The sequence below is a fragment of the Zeugodacus cucurbitae genome, chromosome 6 (assembly GCF_028554725.1).
Source record: "Zeugodacus cucurbitae isolate PBARC_wt_2022May chromosome 6, idZeuCucr1.2, whole genome shotgun sequence".
NCBI lineage: Eukaryota > Metazoa > Arthropoda > Insecta > Diptera > Tephritidae > Zeugodacus > Zeugodacus cucurbitae.
This window is the reverse complement of record NC_071671.1, coordinates 9,051,782-9,068,602: the sequence shown is the minus strand read 5'-3', so window position 1 is coordinate 9,068,602 and position 16,821 is coordinate 9,051,782. Positions and strand designations below refer to the sequence as shown.

The 16,821-nt window shown below is 32.7% G+C and overlaps 2 protein-coding genes and 9 non-coding genes across 12 annotated transcripts; 10 read left to right on the top strand and 1 right to left on the bottom strand.

Annotated features, from left to right (window-relative positions):
- The first annotated feature begins 5,069 nt into the window (after positions 1-5,069).
- On the top strand, positions 5,070-5,141 carry Trnaq-uug (transfer RNA glutamine (anticodon UUG)). Its single transcript has one exon. It is a non-coding gene; the product is annotated as a tRNA-Gln (tRNA).
- A 576-nt stretch (positions 5,142-5,717) lies between these two features.
- On the top strand, positions 5,718-5,789 carry Trnaq-uug (transfer RNA glutamine (anticodon UUG)). Its single transcript has one exon. It is a non-coding gene; the product is annotated as a tRNA-Gln (tRNA).
- A 910-nt stretch (positions 5,790-6,699) lies between these two features.
- Positions 6,700-8,569, bottom strand: LOC105216334 (borealin). Of its 2 annotated transcripts, none has more exons than XM_054235055.1 (4): positions 8,124-8,569; positions 7,969-8,059; positions 7,342-7,759; positions 6,700-7,271 (listed from the first exon to the last, which is right to left on the bottom strand). In XM_054235055.1, the coding sequence occupies exons 1-4, from the start codon at positions 8,343-8,345 to the stop codon at positions 7,079-7,081; spliced, it is 924 nt and encodes a 307-aa protein (XP_054091030.1). In that variant the 5' UTR covers positions 8,346-8,569; the 3' UTR covers positions 6,700-7,078. The 2 variants fall into 2 exon arrangements, with proteins under 2 accessions (XP_054091030.1, XP_011189079.2); XM_011190777.3 differs by having other exon boundaries at positions 7,342-7,771; positions 8,124-8,565.
- Positions 8,570-9,278: 709 nt separating this feature from the next.
- LOC105216333 (H/ACA ribonucleoprotein complex subunit 4) lies at positions 9,279-12,489 on the top strand. The gene is made up of 6 exons (XM_054235052.1): positions 9,279-9,437; positions 9,589-9,957; positions 10,025-10,276; positions 10,506-10,780; positions 11,349-11,771; positions 11,867-12,489. Exons 1-6 carry the CDS (start codon positions 9,425-9,427, stop codon positions 12,092-12,094), a joined length of 1,560 nt encoding a protein of 519 aa, XP_054091027.1. The 5' UTR covers positions 9,279-9,424; the 3' UTR covers positions 12,095-12,489.
- On the top strand, positions 10,904-11,041 carry LOC114804454 (small nucleolar RNA snoR639/H1). The gene has a single exon (XR_003752649.2). It is a non-coding gene; the product is annotated as a small nucleolar RNA snoR639/H1 (small nucleolar RNA).
- Positions 11,112-11,250, top strand: LOC114804451 (small nucleolar RNA snoR639/H1). The gene has a single exon (XR_003752646.1). It is a non-coding gene; the product is annotated as a small nucleolar RNA snoR639/H1 (small nucleolar RNA).
- A 253-nt stretch (positions 12,490-12,742) lies between the features above and the next one.
- On the top strand, positions 12,743-12,830 carry LOC114804452 (small nucleolar RNA Me28S-Gm1083). The gene has a single exon (XR_003752647.1). It is a non-coding gene; the product is annotated as a small nucleolar RNA Me28S-Gm1083 (small nucleolar RNA).
- Positions 12,831-12,996: 166 nt separating this feature from the next.
- LOC114804457 (small nucleolar RNA Me28S-Gm1083) lies at positions 12,997-13,084 on the top strand. The gene has a single exon (XR_003752652.2). It is a non-coding gene; the product is annotated as a small nucleolar RNA Me28S-Gm1083 (small nucleolar RNA).
- Positions 13,085-13,234: 150 nt separating this feature from the next.
- On the top strand, positions 13,235-13,322 carry LOC128922910 (small nucleolar RNA Me28S-Gm1083). The gene has a single exon (XR_008472097.1). It is a non-coding gene; the product is annotated as a small nucleolar RNA Me28S-Gm1083 (small nucleolar RNA).
- A 166-nt stretch (positions 13,323-13,488) lies between these two features.
- On the top strand, positions 13,489-13,575 carry LOC114804455 (small nucleolar RNA Me28S-Gm1083). The gene has a single exon (XR_003752650.2). It is a non-coding gene; the product is annotated as a small nucleolar RNA Me28S-Gm1083 (small nucleolar RNA).
- Positions 13,576-13,747: 172 nt separating this feature from the next.
- On the top strand, positions 13,748-13,835 carry LOC114804453 (small nucleolar RNA Me28S-Gm1083). Its single transcript, XR_003752648.1, has one exon. It is a non-coding gene; the product is annotated as a small nucleolar RNA Me28S-Gm1083 (small nucleolar RNA).
- The last annotated feature ends 2,986 nt before the right edge of the window (positions 13,836-16,821 follow it).

The following is a 16,821-nucleotide window of genomic DNA, read 5'->3' as shown; positions in this document are numbered from 1 at the left end:
GAAGATTCAATCTTGAATCCCAGTGTAAGTGACCTAAAGCAAAAAGTAAAAATTGTTTTTGAACGGACTCTAACTTATCAGAATGGGTATTGTAGCTAGGATTCCATACCACAGAACCATACTCCAATATTGGTCTTACCAATGTTGTAAAAAGAGTTTTAGTAATATACGGATCACTAAATTCTTTAGACCAACGTTTAACAAAGCTAAGAACACCTTTAGCTTTTAAAACAATTGAATTTACATGAAAATTAAAATTTAGTTTAGGGTCCATAGTAACTCCTAAATCAACAAAGCTTGACCGAAATTTGTATTTTTTTTTGGGAAAAATGTCTGCCAAAATTCCAATTTTTTACTTTTTTTGTCTTCACTTCGTTCAAGCACGAGTTTATGGTCTAACCTAAAACACTTATTTTTGTTTTTTTCATTTCGGATGATCCTGTCAGCAGTTATGCTGACAACGCGGACGCCCCTTTTTCCGAGGGGTCACCGGAAATGACGTCACAATGGCTGAGTATTAATTTTTTTTTTGAAAATTTCAGAAATTATTTTTTAAATATGTATCTATAAAACAGAAAAAAGTTTAAATTAAATAAATAATTTTTTACATAGAAAAAAATTTTGAAAATAAGCCATTTTTAACGCGACGAAGCCCATGTAACCCCTTAAGTAAAATAATACATTATTCACACACATCATTATGTATTTATATAGATGTATGTATACGAGCATGGAATATGATTTGTCAAACACATGGCATACATACTCATATATAAGGTCAAATACCACAGGTATATTTTTATTAAAGATTATGCCGGGAATAGAAATACTTATAAATTTAAAATATCAATCCACATACATATATATTTATATGCATACATACATAAAGTATATGTGTAAAATATACTAACATAATCAACAACGTATGCCTATTCAAAATATGCTAAGAAAACAAAATAATATATTAATATGTCATTTAATTTATGCGTGTTTGTATGTATGTATGTATTCTATGAATTTTTATTTTTAATTATTTTAACTGAAAAAGAAAATATACATACGAACTTAATTTTGCATAAGATAATAAACATTTATTTTTGGCATTGATGCATTTTCGAACATACATACATACATACATATATAAAACATAAACATTTAAATAAAAAAAAATACATTTCATTCAACTTTATGCAGCATATGATGTATGAATTGTGTGCTTAAACGAAATATGGGAATTCAGTAACTTTGGTGATCTTTTAAGCGTCGGAAGGCGACATAAACTTAAAATAAAATAAAAAAATACAAATACTTCTTTATAAATGTAATTCGTAACGAATAAGTAATCAACACCACCACAACTACATATACATATAATGTTAAAAGTAAAATAAATAATCAGAAATATAAAATCTTAAAATGTATTGTCTAATTAACAAATAAATGAAGAGAAGAACTAGTATTAAGAAAGAGCAATGCAATAAAGACACAACAGCGTACATGGAATTTAATTAATTTTCAAACAAATGTTTGCTAAAAGATTTTTATGAAATGGTAAGTTGTGTGACAAATTTGGGAAAAAAGGTAAAAATTTTGCCGACTACTCGACTGCAAGACAGAGACCACTGTCTAATTTGAAAACATGTTGCATCCCAAACTTATTCTCAACTGAAAATGTCACTTTTTGAGCCGAATTCTCAACGTTTGCGGGAATGTCTCTAGGGTCCAGCACTGCTCGATTAAATCGTTTTATATCGATCTTGGACATTTGTGTCAACATTAACCCAACAAAATAATTGTAGAGATCTGTTTGCATCCCAAACTTATTCTCAACTGAAAATGTCACTTTTTGAGCCGAATTCTCGACGTTTGCAGGAATGTCTCTAGGGTCCAGCACTGGTCGATTAAATCGTTTTATATCGATCTTGGACATTTGTGTCAACATTAACCCAACAAAATATTTGTAGAGATCTGTTTGCATCCCAAACTTATTCTCAACTGAAAATGTCACTTTTTGAACCGAATTCTCGACATTTGCGAGAATGTCTCTAGGGTCCAGCACTGGTCGATTAAATCGTTTTATATCGATCTTGTGTCAACATTAACCCAACAAAATATTTGTAGAGATCTGTATGCATTCCAAACTTATTCTCAACTGAAAATGTCACTTTTTGGGCCGAATTCTCGACATTTGCGGAAAATTTTGCTTTTCTTTTTTAACTCCAAGAAAATTGCGGCTAAGGCTCATCGACATTTGTAACCGTTTTTATACAAAAAAAACTCAAATTTACAAAAAAACGCGGAAGCAAAGTTGTAGACCTAATAATAATACGACGAGGTGACTATTGAGTGGTGTTCTGAAGAAAGATTATGGTAAAGAATTGCAATATGTCTCCAATACTTCACAAACATTTAAGATATCCATCAACAATGATACCTATCATCGATTTGAAAAAAACTGTTTGAACTGGTGAAGAAATATTGCGAAGCTGGAGGAGGTATGATGCAATTCGGAAACAGCAAAAATCCAGCTGAGGGTTTGTGGGAGTAACGCGAACACAGGTTCGAGGAAATATTCCTTAAACTGATTTAGTAAAATTCAAAACGATTCCTTATTTAAATGAAAATAATTTAGTATGTCTAATAAATATTATTAAAAAGCCACAACAGCCAAGACTGGTGCTAGGAAGTACCAATCGAATGATCATGAAGCTGCAATTCAAGTCGGATTGTATACCGTATTACAGGCATCCGATTATCAGACAGATTTATTTAAATTTGAATGTCAAATGATGGTAAAATCAAAAGGCTGGGAGAAGCCTTGAGTTGATCATGATCATGGACCAGAGGAGAGCCTTCGACGAGAATTCTAATAATGGAACATATACATTACTTATAGGGTAAAGAGCAGGATTCATAGTTCTCAATAGCATAGGTTATTAAGGATGTATATGTAACACGAAGGTTCTATCGAGCGTACTGTGTGAAAGACTAAAGCCCACCGTCAAAAAGCTGATTGGACCTTATCAGTGTGGCTTTAGACCTGGAAAATCAACAACTGACCGCCAAATCCTGGAAAAGACCCGTGAAAAGAGGATCGACACACACCATCTCTTTGTCGATTTTAAAGCTGCCTTCGATAGCACGAAAAGGAGTTTCCTCTATACACCAAAAGCTCCGCTAGGATCGGGAAGGACCTCTCTGAGTCGTTCGATACCAAACGAGGTTTCAGACAAGGTGACTCAATATCATGCGACTTCTTTAACCTGATGCTGGAAAAAATAATACGAGCCGCAGAGCTAAACAGAGAAGGTACAATTTTCTATAAGAGTGTACAGCGACTGGCGTACGCCGATGATATCGATATCACTGGAAACAACACCCGCGCCGTTAGTTCTGTTTTTTCCAGACTAGATAAGAAAGCGAAGCGTATGGGTCTGGTGGTGAACGAGGACAAGACAAAATATCCTGTCATCAAACAAACAGTCAGCGCATTCTTGGCTCCCACGTCACTGTTGACAGTCATAATTTTGAAGTTGTAGATACTTTCTTATACCTAGGCGCCAACATCAACACCGATAATAATGTCAGCCTTGAAATTCAACGCAGAATCACTCTTGCCAACAGGTGCTACTATGGACTGCGTAGGCAATTGAAAAGTTAAGTCTTCTCTCGACGAACCAAAATCAAACTCTACAAGTCGCTTATCATTCCCGTCCTGCTTTATGGTGCAGAAACTTGGACGATGTCAACATCAGATGAGACGGAGGTTTTGCGGAAGATTTATGGTCCCTTAAACATTGGCAACGGCGAATACCGCAGAAGATGGAATGATGAGCTGTATGTGTTATTCGACGACATAGACATAGTCCAGCGAATAAAAAAACAGCGGCTACGCTGGCTAGGTCATGTTGTTCGAATGGACGAAAGTGCCCTAGCTCTGAAAGTGTTCGATGCAGTACCCGCTGGTGGAATCCGAGGAAGAGGGAGGCCTCCACTCCGATGGAAGGGCCAGGTGGAGAAGGACCTGTCTTCACTTGGTATTACCAATATTCGCCAAACTGCCAAAAGGAGAGATGCGCGCTGTTGTGGATTCGGCTATAACCGCGTAAGCGGTGTCTACGCCAGTCAAGAAGAAGATATGTAACACTATGTAAGGTATTTTAAATAAATAATTGCGAAAATACGTAGTTTTTTGTTGGCATTCCCATCTTCTGAGTATTTTGATGATCGCCACTACAGTATTTTCTAAGCACCAATTTTTTAATGTCAAAATGGTTTGATTTGAAAGTTGAAGATCCTTCCCCATGTTTTGATATAAGTAACACAAACTCAACAAAGACACAAAATGTAATGTTTTGGGTATGCGAAGTATCAACCAGATGGGTATCAACCTGGGTATATTGAGGGTACGGAAAGGTCTGAGGTGATTCCCCTTAAACTATAGTACATTTCCTCGCAATTTTTAAGATAACTAATTTGATTTTTTGTGAAAATCATTATACAGTGGAATTTCCATAACTCGACCTGCTATAACTCGAAGTTCTCCATAACTCGAACTCTTGAATTGACAATAGAAGTCAAATTCATACAAATTTCCTTCCATAAACCGAACTTTTCGAACAGGGCATAATACAAAATTTAAAATTTTACTATCAAGGCAGCATTATAAGAGTCCCTCTATATCGTATGAAGGCGACTAAAAAATATGATATTACACTGATGGATTGTATAAATTGTTGTATTTCGGCGGTGTAACCGCTTGCAATATTAATTTTAGGAGGTGTGTTGAGATAACTCTTAAAAACAGTATTTAGCAGAATTTCCCGTTTAATCTAATTCAAAGTATTGCGGTACTAATACATATCTACATGCAGATGTATGAATGTAACATAAATACATAATCAAAGCTGCATATTTGAAGGAAATAATGATAATAATTTGAGAGGCTGATATAAAAGAAGCTGATGTGGATAACCGAATTAATTTAAATGAGTGCAACAAGAGAAAAAGGGGTAGAGATAAAAATAGAAAAAGAGAAAAACGTTATTTGACAGTGTTAAATATATATGGGTTCTATGGTGTAATGGTTAGCACTCTGGACTTTGAATCCAGCGATCCGAGTTCAAATCTCGGTAGAACCTAATTGTGGTTAAGACCTCTTAACTTCAATTAATAAATATTTTACGCATTCACTTTTTGGAATATCACAAAGAAAAATTTATAAATTATGTTAAGTTCAAAACAATTTTGTGATCTTAAAATTTATAGCTGTTAACACTCAACAACAATTAAAAATGAGTAAAACAAATAAATTTTCATAATTTTTTAATTAAAATAATTAAAAATATTAAAATCCAGAATAATTTACTTAATTGTATTTTAAAAGGAATATTCGAGTCACCGAAAAACTGTGAAGAAATGTTGCATTTTTTTCTTTTTATGTGAACCATAAAAACGAATTGTGGTTGACTGGTTGCAAAAGCGTATTTCTTATGAATGAAATTGTTGTTGTTGTAATATGAGATACTCAGCAAATTTGTTCCATTTCTGTTGCCTACATAGTTAATGAACAGAAAAGAATTATCTGTTATAACTTAAATTTATGATTAACAGAAATGTTAATTTAACATAAATTGTGAACTTGGGTTTTACAGTATATCAAGAATGTGTATTAATGCCTGCAGTTGAAATAACACAATGTGTTATTATAAGTAAATGGTTCTATGGTGTAATGGTTAGCACTCTGGACTTTGAATCCAGCGATCCGAGTTCAAATCTCGGTAGAACCTTAATATAATTTTTTTAAACTTTATTTATTTTTTATTTTATTTTTTACATTATTTCGTTACTGTGACAAATGTACTTAAGATATTAAATTATTACAAGAATAAAAATTTATAAATGATTATTCTCAGAAACAAAAGCTCTTTAATATTTATCTACTGATATGGAGGTGAGATTCACACTGGTTTCGCGTGGCAACTCAAACTTTTGTTCTGTTCAGATGCATTCAAAGTTTGGTTGGAAAAATTTTAGATGCCGCTGAAGTACTCCATACTGACCCCAAGGAGTTTCTGGAATGCAGTTCCACTCCAAGCCGATGATTGCAAGGATGCATCCCAGCTGAAACTGTTGGAAGAAGGCTTCATTATACACTTTAACAAAGAGCAGAGAGATCTACATTAATGACTTCAAGGATTTCCTGGAAGGCAGTACCTCTCGAAGCAGATGACTGCAAGGATGCCATCCCAGATGAAACTGCTGAAATAAGGCTTCATTTTACACTTTAACAAAGAGCAGTTAGTCTTCATTGTAGGTGTAAGTGTCCTTTAAGAGACATCAAGAGATGTTCTGTAATTGTTCAAAGGGCAAAGTTCTGACAGATGTCTATCTTTCGGATATTTATCTTGCACATTCTTTATCTTTCCCTCCCCCAAGTTGGGCTCTGTACTTTCGTCATATTCGGAGTCATGGAGAGCAAAATGTAACACCCATATTTTTTTTCGTCGATACAGATGTTAAGATCTAGTCTGTTCTCCTTTGTCTAGCATATAAATAGAATCCCTGTGAATTTAGCAGGGTAGCATGTCATACAAGTAGCGGTGAAGAAAATAGAAATTTCGCGGAGACAATAGTTTACTATTCGACTCGCAACACATCCGATTGCACACTAAGGACATTGACAAAAACGAACACGAATTTATATTAATTTCTTTATTTATCAAATACTACAAAAATACAATAAATGGTTTCATAAAATGTTATCGATTCTAACGCATTTCTATTGAATATAAACAAAGTCTTGTTTCATACATATCTCATTCACAATTGCCTATTAAGGATAGAAATCCTTTTGAATTTTGTTCTTTTGATTTGCCAAAAGTTTGTTGTATACAATACATATGTCTACAAAATTCCACATCTGTTTGATATAAACATCAATTTCATTACAAAAGGAATATTTCTGTGTGAAATGTGATAAATTAAGTAAATTATAATGTTATTTAATTATATTTAGCTGAGAAAGTAAGTAATACTATAGAATGAAATGAATAGATAATATTCGATTAATTATGTACTATTTTGATGAAGCGCCGTCAGCCATTTTCATGATCAAATTTAAGTTATCATGTAATGTTCTGATTTGATTAAGCGTGTCTGGGTCGATAGCATCGATGATGTCTGATTTTAATTCCTCCAGCTTCTTGGGTCGTAACGAAAACACGCCATTTTTGGTAGGTATATTCACGTTTGCAAATTTATCAGGCATGCTAAAGCAAAAAATTAAAGAAAAAACACTTATTAACTTCAGTCCTTGCAGTATATATATGAGAAACTTACACATGCGCCACTACTGGACTTCCACATTTGGACAATACCACCTCACCAGGTTTCGGCCATCGTAAAAATGCTGCTGCCGGTGATGACACCGACGTTGTCGAAGAGAACTGTTGTGCACAAAATTGTGATGAACGATCAGCACTGAAAGCCTTGGAGCGAGTAGCGGTTGGAGTTCTCATTTTACTCCGTGACATGCGGTTATCCATAACGGCAGAAGAGCTTGATGACTTTATTGTGGACACGGGCACTAAATCTTCGCAAGCTGAACGGCTTCGTCGAGGGCGACGTGCTCTAGCTGAACTTAGTGGCCCTGGAGTACGGCCACGCTGTTGTTGTTGTTGTTTAATGGATGACTGACTGTATACATTCAAAATTGATGATGATACACCTACGGTGCTGCCACCATTTGTGCTATCCTCTGTAAGGTAACCTTTTACCAATTTTTGTTTTTGTTTTTTATATTCGGTATGCATTCAAAATTGTGTGACCAAGTATGGAAATGCGGGTGATGATGATATGTTACAAAATATGTAAAGCGAAAGAGAAAGAAGAGCCAACACCAAAATTTAATATATTTCCCTAATAACATATGTTTTAGTTACATTGTTTTTCTTAAATTTAAATTACCTTCATCGTTTGGGTTTAATTGCTTTCCAGAGCTTTGTTTGAGTCCTGTGCTGTTCTTTACCGCCATATAATCATCATAATTACTTAGATTCTTAAAAAACGAAATATACAATTATAAAATATAAATGTTTCAATAAATTTCAAGTGATACGTACCATTGACAATACATCTCCCATTAGCAAATGAAGGAAACGTGCATCGGTGCCCACTAGTAACATATAAAACTTATCTTCAATTGCTTTAATTTGCGATTTTCCTGTATTTTCTAGAGCATACATATAGCCATCAAAAGATGCTTCAAATTCCCGCAATTTTTCTTCACAACTTGACGTTTCACGAAAGCGTTTGATAGACTTGGATACCTTCGTACGCGGCATTTTTTATTAACAAACTTTTGCTTTTCTATTAGTAAATTGATATTTCTTATTATTTAGTACAATTAACAATTACGTTAGGCGTATAAATATATCTTTTGTACGAAATTTAGTTATGAATTATGTATCATTCGCGCTGAAATAATTAAACTAACTTCACACAAGATACAAAATTGCCATTTTGAATTTATAAACCCAACGTTAGCAAATTCTTTATTCAGCTGTATTCAGCAACAACATAGGGTTGCTATTTTAGTAACTAGCAGGATTGCTGTGTAATCATTATTTATTCAATCTTTTCGATAAACAAAAAAATTTCTGTTTCATTAAAATAATTTTAAAGATAAGTTAATTAACGCTAATTTAAAATTTTTCCCACCGTTTGCCCTGTAGCTGATCGAAAAAATCCAATATACATGACGGGATAGCTTAAGTTTACTATAGACATTTACGAAGGTTGTTTAAAAAGATTTCGACTTTTAATGAAATGGGTTAAGTACCTTTGGTATGCCTACCGACACTCCAATACAACAATACATTGCGTGAGAGAGGGTTGAACGATCACATGTATAGTAATAAACTAACCGAAGTTTTGTCAATTCGATCTTAAGAAACTTTAACAGATATCTCTGACAGAGCTCTTTGATGATTAAAAATTAATTAACTTTAAATTAAATAAGGTATATAATTATTCGCAGGAACATTAAAATTTATCCAGATCAATATTAAAAATAATATACATGAGTATGAGAAGTTCCTCCAATTCCAAGTGTAATTTATAATCATAGAAAAATATATTAGTATTTTTGAAAACTGTTTTCCAAAAAAGTTTTGCAAGTTTTAACAATTAAAATTGAAAGGTTACCCAATGAAAATAAATAATTTTTATCAAAACCATTGGTTACCCTGTTTCAAACACGTGTTTTAATAGGTTTGCGTCCAAGATGCACATTTAATACAACTCTACATTTTGACATCTTGTGCTTCTACTGTTTCTAACCTTCCTTTCATTCGCCGGACGTGTTGCTTCATAAAACGTGTTAAGTTTTTGTTCAATAAATTTGTGAATAAATTCGAAAAAAATGGCGGATATTGGTAAGAAATTAATTTAATTATTGTTTGTGTTTGAAGCAAAACAATTTTAACATAAACTTTAATTCTTTAAAATGTTAAATACGCAAACATATGCCTTTCTCGTGTACGTTTATTTACAAAAATACCTCGTGGTTTTTCTAAACAATTTTAGAAATCAAAAAGGAAAAGAAAAAGAAGAAAATCAAGGAAGAGCCGCTTGATGTGGATGATCTGGGAGTGCTACAAAAAACTGGTGACTTTTCTGTAAAGCCATCTGAAAAATCTGTAAAGTTGGATGCTTCGCAATGGCCTTTGTTATTGAAAAATTTCGATAAACTTAACGTGCGCACTAACCACTACACACCTTTACCTCATGGTGCATCGCCACTTAGCAGAGATATCAAAGAATATATGAAGTCGGGTTTCATTAATTTGGATAAACCGTCTAATCCCAGTTCTCACGAAGTTGTCGCATGGATAAAAAAGATTCTAAAAGTGGAGAAAACAGGACACTCTGGAACACTTGATCCAAAAGTAACAGGTAAATTGTTATTACTAAATGGAGAAAGAACTAAGCATCTAAATTGAATGTTTCTATTGCATTGTAGGTTGTCTCATTGTTTGTATTGATCGCGCAACCCGCCTAGTTAAGTCGCAACAAAGTGCTGGTAAAGAATACGTTGCCATATTCAAGCTGCACTCGCCAGTGGATTCGGTAGCTAAAGTACGTCAAGGATTGGAGAAATTACGCGGTGCACTTTTCCAACGACCACCACTAATTTCAGCTGTTAAAAGACAATTGCGCGTCCGTACAGTTTATGACAGTAAACTCTTGGATTACGATGAGGCACGAAATATGGGTGAGTAAAGTTTACTAAAATTATTTTGTATACAATAATAAGTCATTGAAAGAAGGCATGGCTATATTGATTATAACAACTCTTCTAAATAAGGGTAGCGTTATTTTCAATTAAAATTATGAAATGCTAAATTAAAATATAAAGCTTTTGTTTATATAAATACAGAAGCACATGTTATATTGTATTATTTGCTTGTTTTTTTTTTTTCAATTTGCGTCATATGCTAAAGGTGTTTTTTGGGTTAGCTGTGAGGCGGGTTCATACATACGTACCATGTGCGTTCACTTGGGCTTAGTACTTGGCGTTGGTGGTCAGATGTTAGAACTGCGACGTGTACGTTCTGGTATACAGTCTGAGCGTGATGGTATGGTCACAATGCATGATGTTTTGGATGCCATGTATATGTATGAAAATCATAAAGATGAGTCTATGTTGCGACGCGTAATCAAACCATTAGAAGGATTACTAGTTAACCATAAGCGCATCATAATGAAAGATAGCTCGGTAAGTTTTTCATTACACTAAATATAGTTTTATATCGATTAACTACAAACTAAATTGGCAAGTAAATAATATTAGTGATTAATAATTGGGAGATTTTTAATTCATTATTACTTTTCCAATAAGACCCCATGATATAAGCCGGCAGAGAAAATACTACCCAGTTTTTTCTGTGACTATGATTGGGAACACAAAATTAATTCCGATGTGTGTATATTTCGAAGCGTTATACCTGCTTCAAAATAAAGATTTTTTCAGAATACAATTTATTATCTCATTAATGTTAATTGCGTGTTTTCTCGAGTTTATTTGTATTTTATAACAATTCTTATTGACCCCATGATATAAGCCGGCAGGGAAAATATTTTCCCAATTTTCCCTGTGACTATGATTGGGAACAACAAGTTGTATCCGATGTGTGTATGTGGCAATATGCATTAAATTTATTGCACCAAAGAATTATTCGGAGCACATATGTACTATAATATATATGTATAATTATTGCTATTACAAGATTGCTGAAAATTCGAAAAAAAATTAATTTCAATTTTAACTTTAATATTCTCATTAGGTTAACGCTGTTTGTTATGGTGCCAAAATTATGTTGCCCGGCGTATTACGCTATGAAGACGGAATCGAAATTGATCAAGAAATTGTCATCGTAACAACAAAGGGTGAGGCCATTTGCTTGGCTATTGCCCAAATGACAACAGCAACAATGGCATCATGTGATCATGGTGTTGTGGCTAAGATCAAACGTGTTATCATGGAGAGAGATACTTATCCGCGTAAATGGGGCTTAGGACCTAAAGCTTCAGCAAAGAAAGCACTCATAGCGGCAGGAAAATTAGATAAGTATGGCCGTCCCAATGAAAATACACCCAAGGAGTGGTTAACTGGTTTCGTTGATTACAATGCAAAGAAACCGGCGGCAGCGGTAGCTCCAAAAAATACAGCACCAACTAATGGTGCCAGCACAGAGGAGGGTAAAAAGGTAAGTTAAAGATACTAAAACCAACACCATACCTTATATAGTATGTATATGTATAACTCGTGTTCTTATATAATTTTTAACTATTTCACTTTTAGCGCAAACTGAGTGCGTCGAGTCAAGATGAAAACAACACAGCAGTTGTAGAGCCTGTTTCTGAAAAGTCCGAAAAGAAGAAGAAGAAGAAGCACAAGTCAGATAAAGAGACGCCTGAGGAAATTGCTCAAACTATAGAGGCTGAAGAGGAAGCGGAGGCGACAGAAAAGAAGGAGAAAAAGAAGAAGAAGAAGAAGGACAAAGATAGGGAAAAAGATGCTCAGGAATGAAAAGCGCCTTTCGGATTGCTAAATTCATATCCATAAACTGTATTTGCAATGCATTTTAAAGAGTATCAAACTATTGAGTTAATTTTAGTTTACTTTTTTAATTACAATCTTGTTTGCAAAAAATCGAAGGTTGACTAACAAATAAGCCTGAGGAGGCTCAGTAGTATATGGTCTGCTAAGACATATATTTCGGTATGAATTGACAACACATACTAGTCGACCTCAGCAAATATACAAAAATACAATAATAATAATATTGTAGCTTTAAGTTTAAAGATAAGTCTGGCAAATGTAGACTACTTAGTTTCTCAGCTGTAAAATTGTATATTACCAATATGTGGCTGATTTCAAACATACATGAAAATACAAAATGTAGCTTATAAGAAAATCGTAAATTTATTTTTTACCATCATTCGTTGAATTTTTTTACTATTTTCATTGTGTAGTAATAATTTTTAAAATTTTTAGTATTTGCTATATAAAGGTTAGTATTTCATTTTAATATGTATGTATGTATATTTTATTATATTATTATTTGTTTTACAGACTTGTGTTGCAATTTCCGTGAAATACAAAATATTAACGCTGTTCAACTTAAACTAAAACAATAACAGGTAATTATATTGAAAAAATAAAGTAAAACATGAAATTACTATGATGAACAATTAACTTTCGCCCCTAACTGAAAACAAATAAACTGTTGAATGCGATTGATTGGTCTTACTGAATTCAATAGCATTTCTACACTCATCCATTAAGTGTATTACCGTTATTTAAAGATTTTTCTTTTTCTTTGCAGTGCTATGCAACGGATTTGGTCGCTTCAAATAAAAAAGAAATATGCCAAGGTAAGTTTTCAAAAAAAAAAACAAAACAAATCAAAATTAGGATTATTTTCATTTTCTTTTCTGATGAACAATTAACTTTCGCCCCTAACTGAAAACAAATTAACTGTTGAATGCGATTGATTGGTCTTACTGAAATCAATATCACTTCTACCCTCATCTATTAGGTGTATTACCGTTACTTAAAGATTTCTATTTTTCTTTGCAGCGCTGTACAACTACAAATAAAAAAGAAAAATGCAAAAGTAAGTTTTCAAAAAAAAACAACAAATCAAAATTAGAAATATTTTCATTTTCTTTTCTGATGAACAATTAACTTTCGCCCCTAACTGAAAACAAATTAACTGTTGAATGCGATTGATTGGTCTTACTGATAAGAAGCTATATAAATTCTGATTGTATTAAAATACGCAATATGCTAATTATTATTTATTTTTTTTTTTTCAGTTTTCAGTTTTCATTTTGTCGTTCTGCGAGTTGCCGTCGCTTTAGTAAATGTAAGTTAAACTTTATGCAAATTGTTATGCATTAAATTTATTTTCCCCACCGCCTTAAATGATGAACAATTACTTTCGCCCCTAACTGAAAACAAATTCATGTTGAATGCGATTTGATTGGTCTTACTGAAAAATATAACAAACAATTGCTTTTGTAATCAGTTTATATGCAGTATACTAATTTTTTATTTTAATGTTAAATTGTAGATATATGGCATGGGAACTGGGAAACAAGTATGAAGCCTTAAACATTCCAAGAGAAATGCAGAAATGTAAGTATAAATATGTTAAAAACAATAATTGTCTTAATTTAATTGCATGATGAACAATTACTTTCGCCCCTAACTGACATGTAATGGATGTTGAATGCGAATTGATTGGTCTTACTGAAACTCAATATTTGCTCAACAACATTGCGTTAAATATTTTATTTTTTTTTTATTAATTTATATTTATTTTCGTTATAGCCATAGGCGGAAGGTGCGTTAAGTTACCTGGCGAAATAATCAGATATATAATATATATATATACCAGATTTACATACTAAATGGATGACATCCGATGATTTCGGAATGTGAAAACGAGAAAAGTCCAGGTATATATGTGTTTATTTTACTTGAAATTTTACTATAAGTATTATACTACAATGCGAAATTGTCAAATTGGAAAAAATTATCTAACGTGACAAAAAAAAAAAATTGCTGAAACGTATATTTCTTAAAAATATTTTTTTTTTTGCTAAAATATATTCATATTAAATATTAAGAAAACTTTTTTCTTTAATTTTTTATTCACGTTTACACTTAATTAAAGGCTAAAATGTCAATATTACTTTACCTTCCTTAACATATTTTATATTAGGTCTATAACTTTGCTCCGTCGTTTTTTTTTTTTTTTTTGGAAATTTAAGGCTTTTTTTCCACTTAGGACAGCCTGCCTCACCGTACGTATCTGAAAGCATTCGATGAGACTCAGCCGCACTTTTCTTGGAATGAACAAAGAAAAGCAAAATTTGCCGCAAATGTCGAGAATTCGGCTCAAAAAGTGACATTTTCAGTTGAGAGAAAGTTTGGGATACAAACAGATCGATTTAATCGACCAAAATCAAATGTCAAAAATTCGGCTCAAAAAGGGATGAAAACATATCTCTACAAATATTTTGCTAGGTTAATGTTGACACAAATGTCCAAGATCGATATAAAACGATTTAATCGACCAGCGCTTGACCCTAGAGACATTCCCGCAAATGTCGAAAATTCGGCTCAAAAAGGGATGAAAACATATCTCTACAAATATTTTGCTAGGTTAATGTTGACACAAATGTCCAAGATCGATATGAAACGATTTAATCGATTTAATCGACCAGTGCGGCGGAAGCAAATTTGTAGACCTACATTATACATACATTTATCGATATAGTATATCTTAATTTAACGGTATATTTATTACGTTAGATATGTACTTTTATAATTTGCATTTTGAGCACATTGTAGTATTACTGAAGCATTAATTTAAAAAGTGAAACTTTTCGAACTGTCAAAATTTGGCATATATTTTTGACAATTTCGTATCGCAATACATATGTATATGATGAGAAAAGGATTCTGATTTATGTGGTATGATTCACATTAACCGCAACACAACTTAACTCAAAATAGGTCCTACTGATTAACACCGAAAATCGCATACATTTGCTTACTAATGAAGATTCAATTGAACCAATTTAACAAAAAAAAAATGTTTTTGTCTTTGTTCCAGATATTACCAAGGAAATGGAAATTTTTTCGTCGAACATAAATAAAATACAGACTTTGGCGGTTATCAAGACTTGGCAACCTTAAAACTCCTAAGGTAATTTTGAATTATTAAAAATTATATTTGTATATCTTTCAATAACTGTTTTGATGAAACAAGGAAAGCTGATTTTTGTGGCATGATTCACAATAACCGCAACAACCAATCCTCAAAAATAGGTCCTACTGATGCATAACTCTTAATTATTTTCTATTTTTATTGTGAATTAACATTTATAATAAACTAATAATTATGTTTTATTTCTCAACAGTTTCTACCGGTATGCGATTCTATAAATAGGTAAGTATTCGCTTAGATAACGTTAAAGTGGGAACCACATGGCTCAGCAAGAGAAGGTTTTTATTACAGCGCAATTTGTTACTGTTACATTGAGAAAAAAAATGCATTAAATTGTATAAATTATAAAGAAATAAAAATAAATAAAAGTATATTAAACAAAAAATTAAATAAAATCAGTCCTTTACTTTTATTTTTTATATGTAAGAATTAAGAAATATTTTTATTTTTAATTTTAGTAAAATGATTTTTAATGAATTAATTTGAATTCGTAAGGGACTGACTACTTGATGGTATTACGATGACACATTACCTCCGAACGCACTACTTCGCTTTCGACTCGTAAATATTGGGTCAAAACTCTTTTGAAGCAACGAATGATTCTGCAGTTCTTTCAAGTATTAGTTGTTCTTCCATTACTATAAAATATCCATTACATATACGTCATTACGTGATATGCTAAAATTGTGATTAGTACGTCCAATTTTCCCTCAGAAGATACTATGCATCTACTATAAGTATTTTTGTCATATGTTTATGACCACTGTGCGGAGTTTTTAAGGTGAATTTCTATTATACAACTCGAAGTTCTCCATAATAGCCTAGACAGATGGCAGCGATAATCCACATTAGCGGGCTTGATTTGCTTTAATCAGCTCTCGAGAACTCTTGAATTGGCATAATAAGCCAAATTTCATACATATTACCTTCATTAACTCGGAAGTCTCTCGAACTCGGAAGGTTTTTTGTGGAATATGGTGATTCGAGTTAGGGAAGTTCAACTGTACTTTCAACTGTAGAAAAAATCTACGTTGACTTAAAACTAATCGATCCAAACAGGTTTAGATCTCCGAAACTGCAGCCCTTGACCGGATAAAATCCGGATCAACTCCGGTGGCGTAGAACCGGCTGCGTTGGGAGTTGTTGTCCATTGGCAAGCACAATGTATCAGTAGAAATAAGATAAACACAGTGTACACATTAAAATAGGTATGTATACCTGAATTGAAGTGTTGTTACTAGAATAATCTTTAGTACTATTTTGAAATCAGGTTAATATCAATAAAAATACTTTCGTAATATTCGAAAATAAATTAAATTTCATAAATAATTTTTACATCACTTTTTAATGCTTAACAAACAATACAAGTTATTTTACTAAAAAATATAGCTTCTTTCCGTCTATACCCAGATTTATTCATTCAAATTTAAAATGGACGCAATAAATAATTTTTTTTTTGCGTTTATGAAATACACGTTTTGTACGTTTGGCGCCAAATTGAAAATACCGACAC

Coding starts and splice junctions, on each gene's coding strand:
- LOC105216334 (XM_011190777.3), bottom strand. CDS start 8,345: ATGCCGCGTACGAAGGTATCCAAGTCTATCAAACGCTTTCGTGAAACG. Junction 7,772..7,968: donor ATTAAACCCAAACGATGAAG/GTAATTTAAATT, acceptor AATTGGTAAAAG/GTTACCTTACAGAGGATAGC. Junction 7,272..7,341: donor AGTCCAGTAGTGGCGCATGT/GTAAGTTTCTCA, acceptor TTTTTGCTTTAG/CATGCCTGATAAATTTGCAA.
- LOC105216333 (XM_054235052.1), top strand. Junction 10,277..10,505: donor CGATGAGGCACGAAATATGG/GTGAGTAAAGTT, acceptor CATATGCTAAAG/GTGTTTTTTGGGTTAGCTGT. Junction 11,772..11,866: donor GCACAGAGGAGGGTAAAAAG/GTAAGTTAAAGA, acceptor TTTCACTTTTAG/CGCAAACTGAGTGCGTCGAG.